Source organism: Lichenostomus cassidix, chromosome 13, assembly GCF_008360975.1.
Source record: "Lichenostomus cassidix isolate B80296 chromosome 13, HeHo_3.0, whole genome shotgun sequence".
Lineage (NCBI taxonomy): Eukaryota > Metazoa > Chordata > Aves > Passeriformes > Meliphagidae > Lichenostomus > Lichenostomus cassidix.
The window spans coordinates 17,499,324-17,518,040 of NC_139494.1; the positions used below are offsets into that span (position 1 = coordinate 17,499,324).

The 18,717-nt window shown below is 44.9% G+C and overlaps 2 protein-coding genes across 4 annotated transcripts in view; one reads left to right on the top strand and one right to left on the bottom strand.

Moving 5' to 3' along the window:
- The first annotated feature begins 332 nt into the window (after positions 1-332).
- Positions 333-2,435, top strand: LEAP2 (liver enriched antimicrobial peptide 2). Its single transcript, XM_085074074.1, has 3 exons — positions 333-493; positions 947-1,098; positions 2,101-2,435. The coding sequence occupies exons 1-3, from the start codon at positions 437-439 to the stop codon at positions 2,135-2,137; spliced, it is 246 nt and encodes an 81-aa protein (XP_084930200.1). The 5' UTR covers positions 333-436; the 3' UTR covers positions 2,138-2,435.
- A 544-nt stretch (positions 2,436-2,979) lies between these two features.
- AFF4 (ALF transcription elongation factor 4) overlaps positions 2,980-18,717 on the bottom strand; it is a 45,997-nt gene continuing 30,259 nt past the window's right edge. For all 3 annotated transcript variants that reach the window (XM_085074065.1, XM_085074064.1, XM_085074066.1), the window contains exons 11-22: positions 18,411-18,573; positions 17,015-17,932; positions 14,826-14,914; positions 13,127-13,364; positions 12,055-12,152; positions 11,474-11,537; positions 11,213-11,349; positions 10,741-10,812; positions 10,261-10,354; positions 9,529-9,572; positions 8,507-8,727; positions 2,980-7,965 (exon numbers count right to left, since the gene is read on the bottom strand). In XM_085074065.1, the coding sequence (XP_084930191.1) occupies positions 7,847-7,965; positions 8,507-8,727; positions 9,529-9,572; positions 10,261-10,354; positions 10,741-10,812; positions 11,213-11,349; positions 11,474-11,537; positions 12,055-12,152; positions 13,127-13,364; positions 14,826-14,914; positions 17,015-17,932; positions 18,411-18,573 (2,257 nt within the window). In that variant the 3' untranslated portion in view covers positions 2,980-7,846. The remainder of the gene's footprint in view (positions 7,966-8,506; positions 8,728-9,528; positions 9,573-10,260; positions 10,355-10,740; positions 10,813-11,212; positions 11,350-11,473; positions 11,538-12,054; positions 12,153-13,126; positions 13,365-14,825; positions 14,915-17,014; positions 17,933-18,410; positions 18,574-18,717) is intronic.

Consider the following 18,717-nt stretch of genomic DNA (forward strand, 5'->3'; position numbering starts at 1 on the left):
AACCCTTATCCCTAGTTGGCTAACTCAGAGCTACAGGAGTTTAATAAGGCTTTTGATCATGACCAAAATAATTTGGGCCACCTCCCCCTTTTGCCTACAAATAGACCACGGAGTTCTGGTAACCTCTTAGGTGGGCTTTAAAAAAAGGAACACTTGGCACAAGGGGTCAGCACAAGTGACCAGACAAAGTACAGCTGCGAGGGGAGTAAATCATTAGCTCGAGAGACAGGCCTTGAACCAGATCACTGCAGCAGATGTAGACTTAGCAATTCCCTCGCTCCAAAGCGAACTTTGGTCCTGTAATAACTGGCAGCTGATGCAATGATAAGAGAATGAAGTCTATAAAAATGTAGCTGAAAGCCTGGGAAGTCCTGACTGGAGCTCTTCCTGCCTCCTCCGCCCACGGCTGCTCCGAGTGACAGCTCCTGCTGGGAAGATGCACTGGGGGAAAGTGATGGCAGCCCTTCTGCTCTGCTCACTGCTGCTCAGCCAGGTAAACTGAGATCATATTGAAACAAACTGTTAGAAATAAACTATTGCAAGGGGTAATTCAAAGGACAGGCCCTGCATAAAAGCTGTTATGATTTGGATGGACAACTGGCAGGAGTTAAGAGGTGACAGCAGGGCTTTTTAGAGGATTCAGCATCATAAAAATGCAATTACTGCCTCATGAATGCTGGGCTGCTCTGAGCCATAGCTCAGGCAGTGATCCTGCCTTCCCTCCCAAGGAGATTAAAACCATCTTCAATTTGGGTACATATTTACTTGGGGTTGGGCTGCAAGCAGTGCTTTACCAAAGGGTGCTGCGATCTGAAAACCAGAAAGATTTCAAGTGCTTCACCTAAAATGAAGACTATTGACCTCAGCAGCAGCAGCAGCAGCAGCAGCAGAACAAGGAAGTGCTGCAGCTGCCACGTGTCCTGACGGTCACCCTGCTCTGTTCCAGACCCACGGCATGTCCCTGCCCCAGAGCCAGCCCCGCGGCCAGCCCCGCAGTCCCCGGCAGCGGCGGATGACACCCTTCTGGAGAGGAGTGTCCCTGAGACCCATCGGAGCCTCGTGCAGGGACAACAGCGAGTGCCTCACCATGCTCTGCCGGTAAGCACGCTCCACACGCTTCCCACCTGGAAGTTACCAAAGGAACTTCCCACCTGGGCTCATCCAAATGGCATCCAGAGGGACCTCTGTGCATAAAAAAAGATACCAGGAATAGGCATGGGGCAAAGGACTCAGACTGTTTAGTAAGCAGAGCAAACAGAGCAGAGTCCAGGGCTCCCGACTGCCTTTCACTGCAACCCCAAATAACCTGGCTGGGCAAAGGGGACAGAGGCTCCAGACAGACCTCACCATTAATCCTTCCTTTTAATGCATGTACTAATGAAAAGTGAAAAAGCCTGTATTAATATCTTACCCTAAATTAATCACTTCAGGATGATTATTGAAGCTCATAGTTTAAAAAAATAACAGTATCAAAAGCTATTTTGTTCTTACTAGACATGAGCAAATTGTCCAACTACAGATAGTTAAATTGATTAGTTAAAATTACTACTTTGTGACTGAAAGGTGATTTCATGTGGCACCCACTGCACACATACACCAGCAGTCAAAGACAGGGTAAAACAGTCATTTTCTACTATATGCAAATAGCAGTAATAGATAAGTTATAATAATAATTCCTATTATTAATGAATGTTATTCTAAGTAAGATTATTTTCTATTATAAACAAGTAGGACAAGTCAGTAAATACTGACCCAGGGTGGTTGGGCTGCTATGCTGTTTGAAATGCATCCCTGGGCTCTGCTGACTCCCAGAGCTGAGCTGAAGAGCAGCTCCAGGAAGGTTCAGCCACAAGAGGAGCCTGTGGACAGCACTGCAGCTGCTCCACATCCCTGCACTGAGCCTCCAGCCCTGGCTGCAGCTCTTTGGAGCTCTGATGGAGAGCAAAGAACCAGAAAGGAATCAAAACCAACTGAACAGCTGAGGGGGACACTGTGCCTGAGCCCAGCCCTGCTGGCACAGGGATGTAGCTGGGAGCCCTGGCTGAGGCTGGCAGTGGCAGCCCCAGCTCCCAGTGCCTCACCATGCTTTTTTCTCTCCAGGAAAAACCGCTGTCTCCTCTCCACGGCCTCGGCCTGAGCTGCACCAAGCACAGCCTGCACTGTTACTGCTGACCATGCTCCACACACTTGGGATGTATTTATTGACTGCTCAGGAGCTGCAAGGGCCTCGGGCAATCAGAGTATTTAATATTTCTGTCACATGTGCTGATAAAAGGACTTCAAAGAGCTCGAGAGCATCTCCTCCCACAGCCACGCCTCTGGAGGCCTCTGGCCAAGCTCAATAAAAGGGCTCTGCCTCTCCTGCTAGTTTGGTTTTTTTGTAATGCTTCCTATTATTTATTTGAAGGTGTGAATTAAAGTGTATATTCAGCAAAGCAGCTTGGTTTTCCTTGTGTCTCGAGCACAATGCATGGTGAGCACAGACTGGGGCTCAGCTCCAGCCACACTCTGGACATTTATCCTTCCACCTGGCAAGAGCACAAAGTAGATCAGGCTCCATCTCCTCCCCATCCAGCTCTTATCAGCCCTCAGATAAAAGCCTGTTAGAAAGAGGGAGCCAAACTGATAATACCGATAGCAATTCAAATATCCCAAATATACCCAGCGATAAGTGGAAGGAAAACTATTTACTAATAATTACTTCTAATCAAATTTACTTGAATACATGTCCTAGACTGACTTTTGCCACTGACCTTATCTCCTGTCTTAAAGTGAATTGATCAAATTGCTGCTTTGATCTGCTGGATGTCAACTCGGAGGCTGAAAGACAAAAAAGAACTATCAGCAAGTCTGGACACAAAAATTGGATGCTACTTTTCTTTTGTTACACAGAGCAATAGGATCAAGGAAAGAAAATTCTGCCTAAAAATGCACTTCAGGGAGGAGAAGGCTCCACAAAACAGATACAGGCACAGGGGGTTGGAAGTTTAATACAGAAAATCTATTTGATATTTATTAAACTTAGTTTCTCCAGTTACAGTTTTGCATTGTACAAAGCATTTTAATGACACAGTAGTTAAAAAGATCTTTACAAATTGAAATGTGATACCCTTTTCTCCAAATATTTTAATTGCCATAAATTTGTTTAAAAATACACATTAAACGCATGTTTCAGACACTAAACTTTCTATAATCTCAATACCACAAAATACATAGAATATACTATACAGATGTGGAAAAAATCTAGTTAGTATATAATACTTTGCTCACCATTAACAGCTTTATTACGTGAAATGCACATACTGACTTAGAAATCCTAATTTTGAGCCCCAAAGTACCCTTTGAAATTTCAAATGTATTGCAACAAATAAAATCACAGTTTGTTTATTTTTTTTTTCAGGTTTTGGTTGAAGACAGATGCCCAAATCTTTCGATAGAAAACAAAATGTAACACATGGACTTGTCATGTACAAAGCATAAAACAGAGACATCCCATTAGTTACTAACAGTACCTTTCTGTACGATTAATCAGGGCTTCATTTATAAGTGACAGGTTAAAAGTTACCTCCCCCCCAGCCCTCCCCCAAAAGAAAAACCCCTTCTTCACCAAATAATAATTTCAAATAAGATAAAGGATTTTTAATAAATATATAAGCACTTTATCCTCCATATACAAAATTTTTTTTTAAAACAATTTAAAAGGGGGACCAGATACAAATGTCAGAAACTGTGCTTGGAAAGTCACGTCTGGTCCTTAGAGTAGAGTTTGGGATGTGGAATGCCAAGGCAGCCCCAGGAGCCACCGCGGCAGTCGTGTCCCAGGACAGGGATGGAGACTGGAGACAGGGAAGCTGCCCCAGAGTGGAATTAGAGCAGGGGAAGCACAGCCACACCAGCAGCCCAGCTCCCTGCGAGCTGCCAGAGCAGCTGGAATTGCTCCACCATGGATCCAGAGGAGCTCAGCTGCCCCTTCCCTCCCCAAGGGCACCACAGCCCTCAACCACTCGGACACACCACGATTCCCACTGACCCTTCCTGCCTGGGAAACCCTCCTGCAACAGCTGTGGATCTGGGTGAGTTGGTGAGCAAAGCTCTGGCTCCTCTCTGTCCTTCAGGATGCCCAGCACTGACCTCACTGCTCAGGAACAGGCATTTTCCAGAACACTGACACATCACATGGAGAAATTTCAACCCTGACCCAAGGATTTGTCGGGAAGGTAAGAATTTGGAAGTTGTTTACTCCCCAATGGGTAATTCAAACTTGACTTGCTCAGGCCCTTGTGGATCTGCCTCAACAGAAACACTGCAGTGACAGCAAAGATCTGTTCAGAAAATGACATTAAATACAGCAAAGGTAGTTTCTCTCTCTTTCCAGCAGCTTGCCTTTTGGGCAAACTCCATAATTCTCTGCCTACGGCTTTATTTTACTTGCCCCAGGCAAGTGCTACATGATTCCCATAAATTCTGACTCTGTGTGTTGGGGCCATTCATAAATACATTTCAGGGCATTTTTTGTTACCACAGCAATCAAGCCTCAGCAATCTAAAGGAATATACATTGCACTCCTGGATAATATGCAATATTTATCACCAATAAGATGGTGACTCAGCACTCAATAAATAATATATCAATATAGTCAGTTGCACCATAATCTAAAAACAAGTATAACATATACTTTGGACAGACTGAGTCATATATATATACATATATATTAAAAGACACATACAATACAAATTGCATACTGCCATCGAAGCCAAGGAGAGCCGTCCATCTGCTCTGCTTTATGGCTGAGATTCAAATCAAAACAAAACTCTTGGGCTGGTTTACTCTGGTGTCCTGAAGATTTATTCAGAATTAGAAATGGTTTGCACCTTTATCACCTGGAACCTGCAAGTCTGAGAGCAAAGTCAAACAGCACAGATAGCTGAGCAAGCCTAGTCTGATTGAGCCATTTTTAAGATTCACCAACTGGGGCCATGATCAGCAAGGGAATTAAAATTACAGTGTTGATATGTATTAATACATATTCCCTGCCCAGGGAATCATTTGGGAAGCCAGGACTGGGGAGTCCCTCCTCAGCCACTCCTGTGACCTGCACTCCCCCTGTGGTGCTGGGAGCTGCCAAGGACAGGGACAGAGCCCTCCTACTTTGGCAGAGGGATGGAAGCCTAGGATGTATTTGCTTTTTTTTTTTTTTTTTGCTATAAAATCTGATCAAGTACAGAACTTTCCTCTTGGAAACAAGGGTCAATCCCAAATTAAGACATGATTTTGGAATTGTGAGGTTTGAACTGATCTGTTTGCACCAGCCCCAGCTGCACAAGGCATTTCCTATCCCCAGCACGGACACACCACCTGGGACAGCACTCCAGAGGGTATTCCACCATGGAGCTCACCCTTCAGCTGGGACACTTCCAACCAGCTCAGGTCCACATTTTTGACACGATGCCAAAAAGCCCTGTGGTTGTTTGAAGCCAATTTCTAGGATCCACTGCTCTAGGGATAAGCGATGCGTTTTTTGAGAGGCCAATTTCGCGTGACACCAAAAGGTATTTGTGGGACTCTAGGTAAGGAAAAAAAATTCCCCGAGATGAGACCATTCCTGCTGACAGCAATGGTGACTGTGCACAAAGGAGCAAGCCAAGAACAGCCACGCTGGCTAGTGCAGCACTACACACAAACCCACCCATGAATGCAACTTCTACAAAGGGATTTCTCAGCGTCAGAGGTGTGCGAGGCACTTCAGAGGAGGAAAGGAAACACAGCTGACAGTGTCCCATGCCCACGGCGGGGAGTTTGAGGGTACAGAGTTCTGTCTCCAACAGCAAAGACTAACAGAAAGGTGACCTTGCACAGTGATTCCATAAAAAGGATGCTCCGACAGACCTGAAGAGGCGAGTCGGGGAGAGCCCCAGGTCTGTTCCCCGTTTATCAATCCGGACGTAGCAAAGCTTTTCTGGAAGTACAAAACACGCTGGGACGCAAAGGAAGCTCTACGAAGATGCAGCTACCTTGTAGTAGGTTACTAATTTGCAAAACTTCTAAACTCTTAAAGCCCATAGGACATACTGCAGTACTAAGGAGCATAGAATTCTATTCCTTCTCTCGAGGTTGCCGTGATTTTGGCACTTTAACTACACCTACACAAAAAATTTAGTGCAATAATTTTCCTGAACATGCACGTTCATATCTGGTACAGAATAAAGGGTTCAATGGGAGAGAAAACAAAGCAGCATTCCACAATCTCACTCCAAAGGATTCAGAGTTGGACTCTTGGGAAGGAGACCACCGCGATGAGTCGGTTTGTGTGACAGACACTGGGACTTTGAAAAAAGGAAATGGAATTTTACCCAAGTACTGCAGAAGACCACTGCATACAGTATACCTGGTCCTGCTGTAAAACATCTTGTAAACAGTTCATAAAATCTTCATCTAAAAGTAAGGCATAAGGCACACCAGACATGTTGGGGGCACTAAGCAATACTGAAAGCAGTAGCATTTGAAACCTTTAACTCAGACAAGCACCTCACGTGGAAAGGTACTTTGGTTTGCACTCGGAGAGAGGCCACCTGCAGCTCCACAAAGCCTGGGTGGCACCCAGTGGCCCCTCAGGAGTGGACATTATGTGACATGAACGGGACCTTCGTTAGCACGGGGTAAAGCCAAGTTTTCCATCCATCCTGCACCAGAACAGTGCTTCCTGCAGGAGCAGCTGTGCTCCCACCCCACGGTGGCTGCTGCACTGCCAGCCTGTAGTGTCCATCACCCAGCAGACCCTAAGAGGACAAAATGGACCTCGAGTTCTACTAAAGATTCCTGGTTTCTCAGTCAATGGAAAAGATGCAAATGACGGTTCTGGTAGGAATTTAACTACTCTTGGGTTTGGAACTGCAGAGTTCCCCGATTTCATAACTGTCCAAAAGTGACAAGCACAGAAACAAAAGGTATTTGAAATGAAGAGATGCAAAAAAAGCACGAGATTGTCCTTTTCCAAAGCCTTTCCTGTTTGCATCGCACCCATCGGACTGAAGGTCATTCCTACACCATTACCTGGATGTTACATTAAATGCAAATTACTGTAATGTTTTGTGATTGTTATAGTGTTAATCGATGGCTTGAAGCTGCCCTGGAAACAATCCAAGGCAGATCCAGCTAAATATTTTTCCATATAAATTTCTTTATAATTCATTTAAATGAAGTATCTCAATACGTAGAAGAATATCTGGAACTTTTCTATTTAGTACAAATTCTGCAATAATAAATCTGTAGTTGTCATTTATTAGTCGACTCATAGGCATTAGGCATGAGAAGTATGGTGTCCCTACTCGTTAGAACCTATCAACCCTAGTTCCTTTTACAGGCTCTACCACCACAAGACATTACAGAGTAACAAAGCTCACAAAGTACTTAAATAAAGTGTCTAGGTTTAATTTCTAAGTACTCAAAAGGGAAATTTTAGGGAAGAAGAAATAGCTAAAACCAGCCCCGTAGGGGGCTTTTCAAAATTAAAATTAAAAAAATTAAAATAAATAGGATTTAAACTGACTATTCATGTATTGTGACTGGAATTCCAATGATCTATCCACGACAGATCAGCAAAACTACAACTTTCCTGTAGCGAATTTTCAAATATTTAAATAACTTAAACCGGGAGCACTGAAGAAGTCCATGAACCAGCTGATTTGGGGGTTAAACACAAAACACGAATGAGGATGGGAGACATGGGAAAGCATTCCTTGCTCTTAGTGTCAACTAAGCAATGTGTTATGGCAGTCTTCCTTATTGACATGACACAGTGTTGTGGAGAGGAGTCAGAGGCAGCTGAAGAATGGGTGGTTTGGGTTCCTCACTTGGCGTCCAGGCGCAGCCAGTGCAGGCCCTGGCGGGTGTAACGCACCAGCTCCGTCATGATGCTCGTGTTGAACACCAGCGGCCCCATCACCTTGTCCAGTTCAGCAAAGAACTCTACAACAGCACAAACACAAGTGAAAGAGCAGGTTGGTAACCACAGCCAAGCCTCAGTTCCTGTGGGATCGCTGGGATGGGGAGAGAGGGGAGTGAGGAGAGGTGGCTGAATGGGGGAGACAAGGAGAAAGGTCCTTCCTAAGCCATTTCTCTACTCTTTTGCACAAGACTGCTTGGAAACAATTAAACTACTGCCAGACTTCTTGGTTTTCCTCTAAAACTTGTATTTCACTGGTCAGAAATAATTAAACTACTAACAAACTTCCTAAAGTCTTCACTAAAGAGTTTCAGAATGGGAAATGCACCAAGTTCCTCTTCCTACACTGAACATTTCACAGGAAACACAACGAAGAATTTCATGTCACAACTCCAACACCACCTTGACAACCACAACACCCAGCCTGGGCTATCCCTGCAGCCCAAGGTGTCACTTTGCCCCTGATTTTGCAGAGGTTCAGCATCCAGAGCACCACAAACAAACTCAAATCCAGCGAGTGTTCCAACCCCCTCTGGATGCTTCCATCCCCGATGCAGCCCTTACCTTTCTGTTCTCTCGAGAGCTGTTCTGCTTGTTCCCAGATTTCAGTGGCATAGAGGAAGTTGGAGGTGACCTGGACGTAGCTGGCAGCCATCTGGTGGATGCGCTGTGGGATCGTCACCGAGGATCCGCTCCCTGAAGGGTTGGCTGCCCCGGAAGAGTAATTTCCTGAATTCCCTGGAGACAGCTTTGGAGAGACTGGAGATGGCATCCCGACAGGTTTGCTGCTCAGCCACAGGGGAAGATGGAATTGGAAAGGCAGAAATGCATCAGCTGTAGGCACATCACACTCTGATGTCCCTAAGATCACCCCGAAGATGGCTCTGCCCACACTCAGGGTTACTCCAAATTTACACATCAAAAATCAGGATTTGCCCTACAGCAAATGAAATTCTTGAGCTGGGAACTGCTGAGGATCCTCCAGCAATTATCTATAGCTTACAAAACCTAATTACCAAACCTCAGCATCACTTAATTCAATAAAATTTTAAGTTTGTTGTTTAAATAAATGGAACCTTAAAAAGTAAGAATAAAAAAATTCCAGCTGCCTGGTAACTCCACTGTCAGAATATTGCATTATATAACATGACTGGAGATAACACAAGGGAAATCTGAAGTGCCCTCCTTAAACTTTGAATAATTTATCAAAGGTCCATTCTTGGGTTTAAAAGAGCAGAAGTAATTGCTAAACTATGGAACAGAGAACACTGAAAGTGCTTGTAACCTCTGACCTCACAGCACTCCTAAAGCTCCTGTTTGGGGGGAAAAGCTTTAAACTAAACACCAGAACTCCCTGGGAGAAGTGATTTGTGGGTTAGTGACACACTGACCCTTTTTCTGCCTGACAAACCCTGCAGAGCAGCAGCACTTCCCTCCACCATGATAATGACACCAAAAAAGGGATCAAAATCCACACCCTTCAAAGAGTCACCCCAAAAGCTGCTCCCTGAGCACCCCAGGCACACAGGAAATGGAGAAAACTTGCTGTAAGTTGAGAGTTAAAGGTAACAGCTTCTACCACTCACCTTCCCATACCAGGTGACGGTGCTTGAGAATTATTGTAGCAATTCTGTGGGGGGAAAAGACACATTTCACCTGATTTGTGTTTATACTTTCAGTAGTTACATTTTATCTCATTGCTTAATTGGTTCTTTTTGACCAAATAACGTTTTACAGTTGCACTTTCAAGTAACATTCTCAACAGTATCACAGTAAACTGAAATTTCGGAAAAATTTATGATGAGTAAAAGACAAATTAAGGGATTATTTTAGCGAAACAAGGTATCCCTCTGGTTTAAATGTCCCTTGGGAGAACATTTTTGTTTTTTCAGCCCTTTAATAGAATCTGTTATCACTGGCATTGAACAATTAGAGAGATCCCAAATCTGAGAGACTGGGTATGTGATGAGACTGTTTCCTCTCAGCATTGAGAGCTGGAAGCTGCAGAATCAACTGCACAGAAATGTAGATAAATTCATGGGGAATTTACCTAAACCCAGCCAACATCCCACTGCAAACAACCTTCTCACTGAAGCCTAGTAAATTTATTAAAGAAGATCAAATGAATAGAGAGTTAATGCCAGGACCAGCAGGGTTATGGTTATTAGAGCTCTGCCCAGCTTTAATACACCTTCAGCTCCAGTTCTAAACAGGTGTTCCCATGCAGCAGGCTGAAAACTGAATTTGGGAACTTTAAGGGATGTAGAGCTTTCATACCATTAGGTTTTAATATTCTAAGAAAATACAGATGCAATTACCTTCAGATGTTCAGTCAGAGTTTTTGAGTATTTCAATGCACTTTCCTTTTTCAGTTTGAAAAGCCTCAGGTAGAGCAGAGCTTGGCACCGAAGGCTGCATGAAGACAGGAAAAACAACCACAGTCAAAGTCAGGTTTATCTTAACTCAGTGGATTTCCCTTTGCTCTCCCCTGAACCAAAGGGGCCTCTACACCTCCTGCAGCTCCTCCCTCAGCCTCCCAGTCCCCACAGCCAGTCCCAGTGGGATTTATCCCTGGCTGAGTGCTCAGCATGGACCTTCTGCTGTCATTCTTCAATGGCTCAAAGCCTCAGCCCTTGCTGAACATCCTCATTTACTGCACTCAGCACAGCACTAATCTTTGTACAGCCAAGTGAGAATCTCCTGTGTTTGCTTCAGGAACACCCAAGAGTCAGTGTCAAAGTGCATTTCCTGTGGATAAAAGCTGTGAAATGCACTGTGGGAAGCCCCAGCACACTCACCAAAGCACTGCCAGCCTTTTGTCTGCAGCTGTGGCATCTGGGGCCAAGTAATTCTTCAGTTTCATAGTGTATCTGCAGGGAAGGCAGCAAATCAGCCCCAAATAAAAACTACTCTCATTTATCATTCACAAAACACTGATGTTCTCATGAATTTCCAGTTTCAGCTGTTTCCCCTGTTTCAGGAACATCTCTCAGCCCTGAATAAAACATTGACTCAGCAGTAACCAGAGTCATTTTGCTCCTCATGGGTTACTCATTGCAGAGGGACTTCAAGAGCCTCAGCAGAAACCACCTCCCCCTTCCTGGAAATGCTCTAAACCCCAGCAACTGGAACCAACTGCTCACTGCTCCAGTGTCACTGGGCAATGACAGCAGATCTCAAAACATGGGGGAAATATTTCCTTAATTCCCAAAGCTCTGATTCCCAGAGCTCCCCCACCCTGAGCCCCTACCCAAGCTTTGCAAAGCTTACTTGATTAATTCCACAGTTTCTGAATACATAGGGAACGGGGACTTGGATTCCTGAGCATTTTTCTCCAATGCATTCCCACACTCAATGAAGGACACGACAGCATCCAGGTAGTACACAGCCTTCTCGAACCTGTCCGACTGCAGGGAGGGAGAAAAAGTCAGAGCACAGGCACAGGAGTGCAGGAAAATCCCAGCACAGAAGGGCAGCAAACAACCCCAGGATGAGGGGAAAACATTGGGTGGGCACTGAAGATCCACTCACCAAAGCATCTGCATTGTGTTTCAGCTTCTTTGCTTCCTGCAAATAATGATCAGCTGAGTAAGTCCTGCAAGAGAGAACACAGATTTAGGGATTAAAATCACCCACTTACATGGCCTTTTATGACTGGAGCTTCTTAATACTGTCACTTGTCAGGGCTTTTTCTGTTCCTAACTTGAGCTACACCATGATAAAACTGTTCAAATACATCTGTTAGAATAGTTAACTTCTATGATAAAATTGTCAGAAGCAGTTTCAAGTTAGTTCTTTAGTTTCAGGTCATTCAAACAGTATTTCAAGCAAGTTCTTAAGCAGAAGTTATTTTACATTTGATGCAAACATAATTTCATCTGTACAGTGAATTTAACAAAGTGCTTTCAGAGCAAGCATCATGCTGAGATCTGAGCTGGTCCAACTGAAACCTCAAGTCTGCACAAGATGGTGAAATATTTGTTTTCTTTTCAAGGTGTATTCTTTGACAAAGTGCTTGTGTGTAACGTTTTGTGGAGCAAAATGACAACTCTCCTCCATGGGGAGCTGCCTGTGCTTGAAATCTAGAGGAAATGGAAATTTTCTGTCCTTACCTATCATCAAAAATGAGCTTTGCTCTCCTCGACTTCACACTTTCTGTGGCCTGAGCAGAGGCAGGAGGGCAGCTGGAGGAATTGTTCAGGACCTTTTCCTGGAAGGGAAATCCATGCCAAATAAAACATTTAAAGAACAGTTCCAAGAGGAGCTTTTGCTGCATAAATTCCCCATAGCTTCCCCCATTCCATGCAGGAAGGACAATGTGCAGGTGGTGCCAGAGCTCCTCACTGCAGCTTTCCAGACACACCCAGGGCCAGGAAATGCCTCCCTCCATCTCCCCTGTCACTGCTGCTAAATCCTGTTTTTCTACTCTAACAGATGTGGATTTTGAGGATTTCTCATTTCCATCAACAACATGAATGCCTTTGCCTTGTAAACCCACCTAGGAGTAGTTACTCCTCTGAGAAAGGTATGAGTAAGCACACCTGAAGTATAAAACAACAGATGTATCACAAATCAACAACTGGCTGAGGAACATTTACATTTTTAAATTCCATCACATTGAACTTCCCAACCTAAACCTCTTCCAAACCATTTTCTGCACCATCTCCATAACATTTCCATGTTTTCTTCTCTCCAGTCATGGAGAGCTCTGTAAAACTGCTGAGCTGGAGTTAAAATAATCTTTCTACAATGTCATAAAATGAGAGCCAGAGCTTCCCATCCCAGCACTGAGCATGGACTGAGCTCCTGCTGCCCTTAAAAAGCAGGACAAGTCCTGTATCTGCTCCAAGGAGAGAAGAGAAATCTCCCAGTGGCACTTCCAGTGTGCAGACAGCTTTCCAGTGATGCTCTTATTAACCACTCAAACCATAAACAGGCAGCACCAGCAGCCAGGGGATGACTAAACCCATTCCTCTAATTAACACAGGAATTTGGCAGGGTAAGCATTAGTATTCCACACTCTCTCCAAGTTGTCTTCTCATTTATGGCCTTGCAAGGCACTGGAGCACTGTGACAGGAAACAATGCACATCTCAAACTAAAGGTATTTTAAATTGAACTGGAAATGGTTGTTTAGATCAAACTAAAAACAACACAAGAGGCAGGGGCAGAATCAGAGCCTTACCTTGGCTTCCTTGGCACTGCTGGACCCTTTTCCCTCAGTCTTCTTCTGCTTGGAAGAGGAGCTGCTCTTGCTGCCACTGCTGCTCTCCTTGCCTGGGTTGCTGCTGGATTTCAGGGATGAGGATTGACTGACTGTCCTCTTCCTGGAGCTGTGTTCCTGCTTGGAATCCTTCTGCAGGGCTGGGGCAGCAGGGGAGGGCAGCAAATCCTTCTCTTTAACAGCACTTGGCTTTGAAGACCTGGAAAAGTGGAACAAATTCAGGGCTTGGGTTTCTTTCTTTAACAAACAAAATCAAAACCAACAAAAACAACACATCAAACTTTGATTTTTAACTTTTAAACTAAACATCTTTTTCCCCCCCAGGATTTTTACTGTCAGACCCAGCTTTGGAGAAAAGCAGAATAATCCTCTCAGTGAGTAGGTTTCTCCAAAGCCAGATTGAACTTGTTTTCACCATTTTATTTGTTCTGACCTGAAAACACAGGCAAAACCAGACAAGTTCTAACCATAAAACCACACCCCTGCACCAGCTCTGCACAAAAACCACCCCAAACCCTCCCAATTTCAGCAGTGGCAGCCAATGCCAGCGCCAGGCTGTCTGTGCACACCAACAGCTCCAGGGAAAGATGCTCCAGATAAACCTCTGGAACTCAGGGAATGGGAAACTTCCCCGGCACAGCCTTTCAGGACACTCTCACCCAGCTGCTGAGGGATGCTGTTGGCTGTTCCTGCCTTCCCATCATTGTTATTTCTGCACATCATTTCTAGAAAATCTTAGTTTCATTTAATTAAACATCCTTCAGAGAACTACACTGGCAACCAAGCAAACATCAGAAATAACAGGTAAAAAAGCAAAATCAAGCTAGAAATGTTTATTCTACAGCTGTTTCCTAACAAACAGTAAGACACTGTTTAATTCAGAGTGGGCAAACGAGAGTTGTAGCACCCAATGTGCTGCAGCTTCTCTCATCTTTGTAATTTGGCAATTACTCACTGGACAGGAATGTTTTCCATGACACAATAATATCAGTTTTCAGTTGCTTGAACTGAAACAGAAGTTTCAAAAAGCAGTGGAAAAAACCTCCATCCTTCCTGTGGATTAACACTGACCAAGAAATAGGTGTTGCCAAAAGCAAGGGGAATCCAGAAATAACACATTAAACAATGGTATTGATTTACTAATTCTGTGTTACTTTGCTTTGGTATCACTCACACTTTTCTTGCACTAATAGACCAAAAAGATGGGAAGCTAAATCCATGGATGCAAAGCTCAATGCCATCAGCTTCCCAAAGAAAGCCAGTTCAGGGATTTATTTCCAGTTTAAAACTTGCTAAATGGAGAATTACCAGACTGGGTTAATTTAAAGTACAGATTTGGATTTCTAAAGCAAACCCAAGAGCACTGTGGATTAGAGAAAACCAGGAAGGAAATATTCCCTCCTCCCCCAGCCCTTCACAGGAGGGGTCACCTCACTTTGTTAAGGAGCACAATTGTCCTTGGCCAGTGTTTTGGCTATGGAAATTCATTTCCACCAATTACTTGCAGAAGCTCTGAAGTGAATTCGTTTGAAGGGTAAGAAATAATGAAATTTTACCAATTAATTGAGGAAAACTTGGGGTGGGGGAGAGGAGAGGAGGGGGAAGATGAGCACCATCCTCTCCATGGCCACCCTCAGTGCTGGGAGCAGCAGATACTCACTCCCTACTGCTGGAATTCTTGTGTCCTGAGGGAGCTTTTTCTTCCAGTTTCGTTTTCTTGCTTTCACTGGCTCTGTTTTCATCCTCGTTCTGAGCAAAGCAAATGAGAAAAACATCCAGCAAAAATCCACATTCACACATCACCGAGAGTGACAATATTTCACATTGACAGACTTCATTCAGCAGGTGTTTCAGTTAAACACAGACCCCAAAAACATGGCCTGCAGCATCTCATCCTTACTAAATCCTCACCAGACCCTGATATTGGAACCGAATGAAAATCCCAGTCTGACCACTAAATTACAACCTGACAAAAGCAGCACCAGCCAAGTTGTTCATTTTAGCACAGATAAATTATCACTGTGAAATCCCAGGAAAATCTGCCAAAGGCTTTGGCAGGATCAGGAGACAGATTTGATGTTGTGGGGTCTAAAGAGGTGTCTGATGAATGCCAGGAAAGGGTAAAAATCTAGTCAGTCTATTAAAGTCAGCTCAGAGATGTTGAAGAGAAGATATTTTTATCAATTTAATCCTCAAGTCACAGGGTCTTGAAGGTAAATTTCTAAGCTGTCTTCATCAAGCACTGGAGGGATCAATTCATTGAGTAAGAGGCAAACTGGGGCCTCACAGAATAAATCACCTGGTAACAAACCCCTGAGTCAAACCCCAAAGTTCTGGTTTTGTTACTGATGCTGCAACCTGAGAACTGTGAGCAAGGAAACCTGGGAAATGCAGATAATCAAGTGGTACCACTTGTGCTTGGAGCACAAACCAAACTGCAGGGCTGGGGGAAAGGAGGTCCTGTCCTTGCCTCACCCAGCTTCCCATCCTCTCAGGAAATATCACAGTGAGCTGAGGCTTCACAACATTTAACCACCACGATTTCCTGGGACAAAACCTCCATTTAACTGCTCTCACCAAAGCTTTCTGGATGTGAGAGCACAGATCTTTAATTCCAAATGTGCAGTGAAAGGCAAAACTGGCCAAAGAGAGAGAAGTCAGGGAATTCAGAGCCATTGGAACATGTGAGTGTATTCCCAGGTACATTAGGAATTACAGAGTAACACCATCAAAAAGTAATTATTCACTGTGCTGGGCAGAGTTACTCCCTTTTCACAGAAGGAGCTCATTTTCTCACTTCATTTCCTTATCCAGAGAAAACAGGAATCTTGGTTTGGAACAGCACAGGATAAATCTGTTTTACATGTCAGAGCTCCTGGATGACACTGATTTCAGCAAGTGATCAAGTTTACTTTGTTGCTCAGAAGGAAGCTGCTGGAACTGAAATGATCCATCTCCTCAAATGACTCAGGGAGTGATCTCACAGAATCCTGGGACTGCAGACATCAACAAAACCTCTCAACCCTGGTCAGATCCCTCTGACATGGTGAAATGACATTTTCAGAGTGAAATCCAGGGCAGCAGGGGGATTTCTGAATCCCTGCCCCAGGGCCTCCCAGCCCTAAATTCATGGAAATCAGACTCCCTGGATCTCTGAGTCCCTCTGACAGTGCCAGGTTTGCCCTTTATACAGAGTGTCCCTGTGCTGAGCTTTCCAAAAGCAGTTTAAAATTACACCAGCATCGACTTCTCACATTCCCCCTCCAAGGGTATCCCTTCTATTCAGTTCCCCCACTGACTCCTGCCCATTTTATTGCTGCTACCCAGCCGTTCCTGCTTTTCACTTGTAGCTGGAAAGATGAAATGCTTTTTGGGAGAAGATGATTATGGAGAGATGCCCCAGTAAAGAGGCACCTGAGATGTTTTCTGCTGCTGCCATGCCCCAGGCCCAGTCCAGCCCCATTCCTTACCCTGGCAATGGGCAATTCCACTGCTCAGAGAGCTGATCCAGCTGGAAATGGACTTTGTGGGTTTTTTCCCAGGTCGATTTCCCATTGGATCAGCTGCCTGAGCTGGCCTGGCTCCAGGTCAAGGGGAGGGAGGAGAGGGCTGGTGCAGAGCTCAGAGGCATGGGATCTGTTACCTCCCTGAGCTGTGCCAATCCTACAGGTGTTTCCAAAATCAAATCCCAACAGTCTCTCCTGTAAAAGCACAGGGAAGATCCACACGTTCTACACAAGGCAGCAAAGCCACTCCAGCACTGCTCAGTCCCTGCCCTGCGGTGTGACCTGGATTCTGGGATTCACTGAGGGCTGAGAGAACAGGAAAATCTCTCCCCAGAGTGCTCACCTGCTTGTGTTTCCTCTTGCCTTTGGTGGAGCTCTTGTCCGAGGGCTGTTTCTGCGACTCCCGGCCGTGTTTCTCCGGAGCACTCTTCTTCTCCACCTTGGCAGCATCAGCATCCTTGTAAGGCTTCCCTGGTATCCTGGATAAGAGGCTCAGGTCAATCTTCACAATGAGTGGGTACCTTTCATCAGGATCACTCAGTGGGGACAGAAGCTCTTTCTCTTCCATAGGAGAGAACATTCTTTGCCGAAAAAAGCTGTCATCCTCCTCCATGGAAGATTTAACAGGAGTCCTATTGCTCTCAGAGTATTTGGGTGTTTGTGAGGAAGGAGGCAGACTCTCATTTTCATCTGAATCAGAGGATGAGGTATCTGTTTCGATGAATTCCCTGGATTTCTGGGCAGGTTTGCCTGAAGCCTTGTATTTCTTTTTCTCCGTTGTAGGCCGAGGGGAAGACTTGGGCTCCTTCTTTATATTGGGTTTCCTGGAGCCTTTCGTGGCTGCCTTGTGCCTGTTTGAAGGGATATTTGTTGCCATGTCTACTGGGGTTTCACTTTCTATTTTAAGACCTCCTCTGGGCTCTTCCACAGATGTCTTTTCTGCTTTCTTGGGCTGTTTTTTCCCTACAGTCCTCCTCTGAGTCGAGCTGTCGCTCTGGGCAGGTGATTTCTGCCTCCCACGACTGCTCTCCGAGCCCTTCTGGGTGGGTTTGGAATCTCTCCCTGGTGTAGAAGAAATGGAATCCTTGGATCCACCTTGCTCAGTGTATCCACTCCCTGCACCCTGATCCCGTCCCTCTTTCTTGTAGCCTTGGGAAGAAGGGATATTGCTGTCCACGGAAGAAGCTGGTGACACTTTATGGGAATTAACTTTGTTCAACCAGTTATCCAGTTGCCACTTGTTTGTGGGTGGTGGCTCTGGCTAAAAACAAAGGAAAAAGGCAGAGTTAGGTGAAATATTTCCCATTTCTTCCATCTTTTCCACGTGGCAGCTGTACAATGCTGCACACCAAAGCAAGAAGTACACCAAAAGCAACACCTGAGATAAAGAAATGAAATACAGACACAAATAACACAAATTTTCTCTTTGCCTGGAGAAGCTGCTATCAACAGGCAATATTTGATGCCATAGCTCTTTAGGGTTCTGATACCATATCTAACTCTGCTCTCCAACAGAAAACTGGTGGTAAAAACCACCTGAACTCAAACACCCAGTGTGGGTTTATTGGGAGAATTGTCATATCCACCATGGAGACTGCAGCAGAACGGCTCAGCCTGAAAGTGAGCTCATGCTGGTTGGTCTATTTTTTTTTAACAGTGTGAAAATTTATCAAACTTTTGTGCTGTCCAAACTCAAGATCAGTGCCCAGCTGGAGCAGGGCAGCCCCTGGCAGCCCTACCTCGGGGGATGCACTCTGGGATGGCTCGTTGGCCTCGCTGTCACTGGAGCTGCTCTCACTTTCTGAGTCAGAGCCAGAGCTGCTCTCAGAGCCACTGTGGCTGCTCGAGTCGTCCCTGGAGTTATCTGCTCCTTCACTGTTGTGCTGGGAAGGCTCAGAATTACTGCAACAAAAAGGAGGGAAAGCCAGCATTAGCCAAGGCACGAGTACATCCTTAAAATAATTCCATTCGAAATAACAAAATGTGACATTGTAATTGATGCTCATGAGAAAATTCAGCTTAAGTTAATTTTCACACAGTTCAGCC

What these genes read in the sequence shown, in the direction of transcription:
- LEAP2 (XM_085074074.1), top strand. Translation starts at nt 437, where the DNA reads ATGCACTGGGGGAAAGTGATGGCAGCCCTTCTGCTCTGCTCACTGCTG. An exon ending in GCTCACTGCTGCTCAGCCAG is followed by an intron (nt 494 to 946) that starts GTAAACTGAGAT and finishes GCTCTGTTCCAG; the next exon opens with ACCCACGGCATGTCCCTGCC. An exon ending in TGCCTCACCATGCTCTGCCG is followed by an intron (nt 1,099 to 2,100) that starts GTAAGCACGCTC and finishes TTTTCTCTCCAG; the next exon opens with GAAAAACCGCTGTCTCCTCT.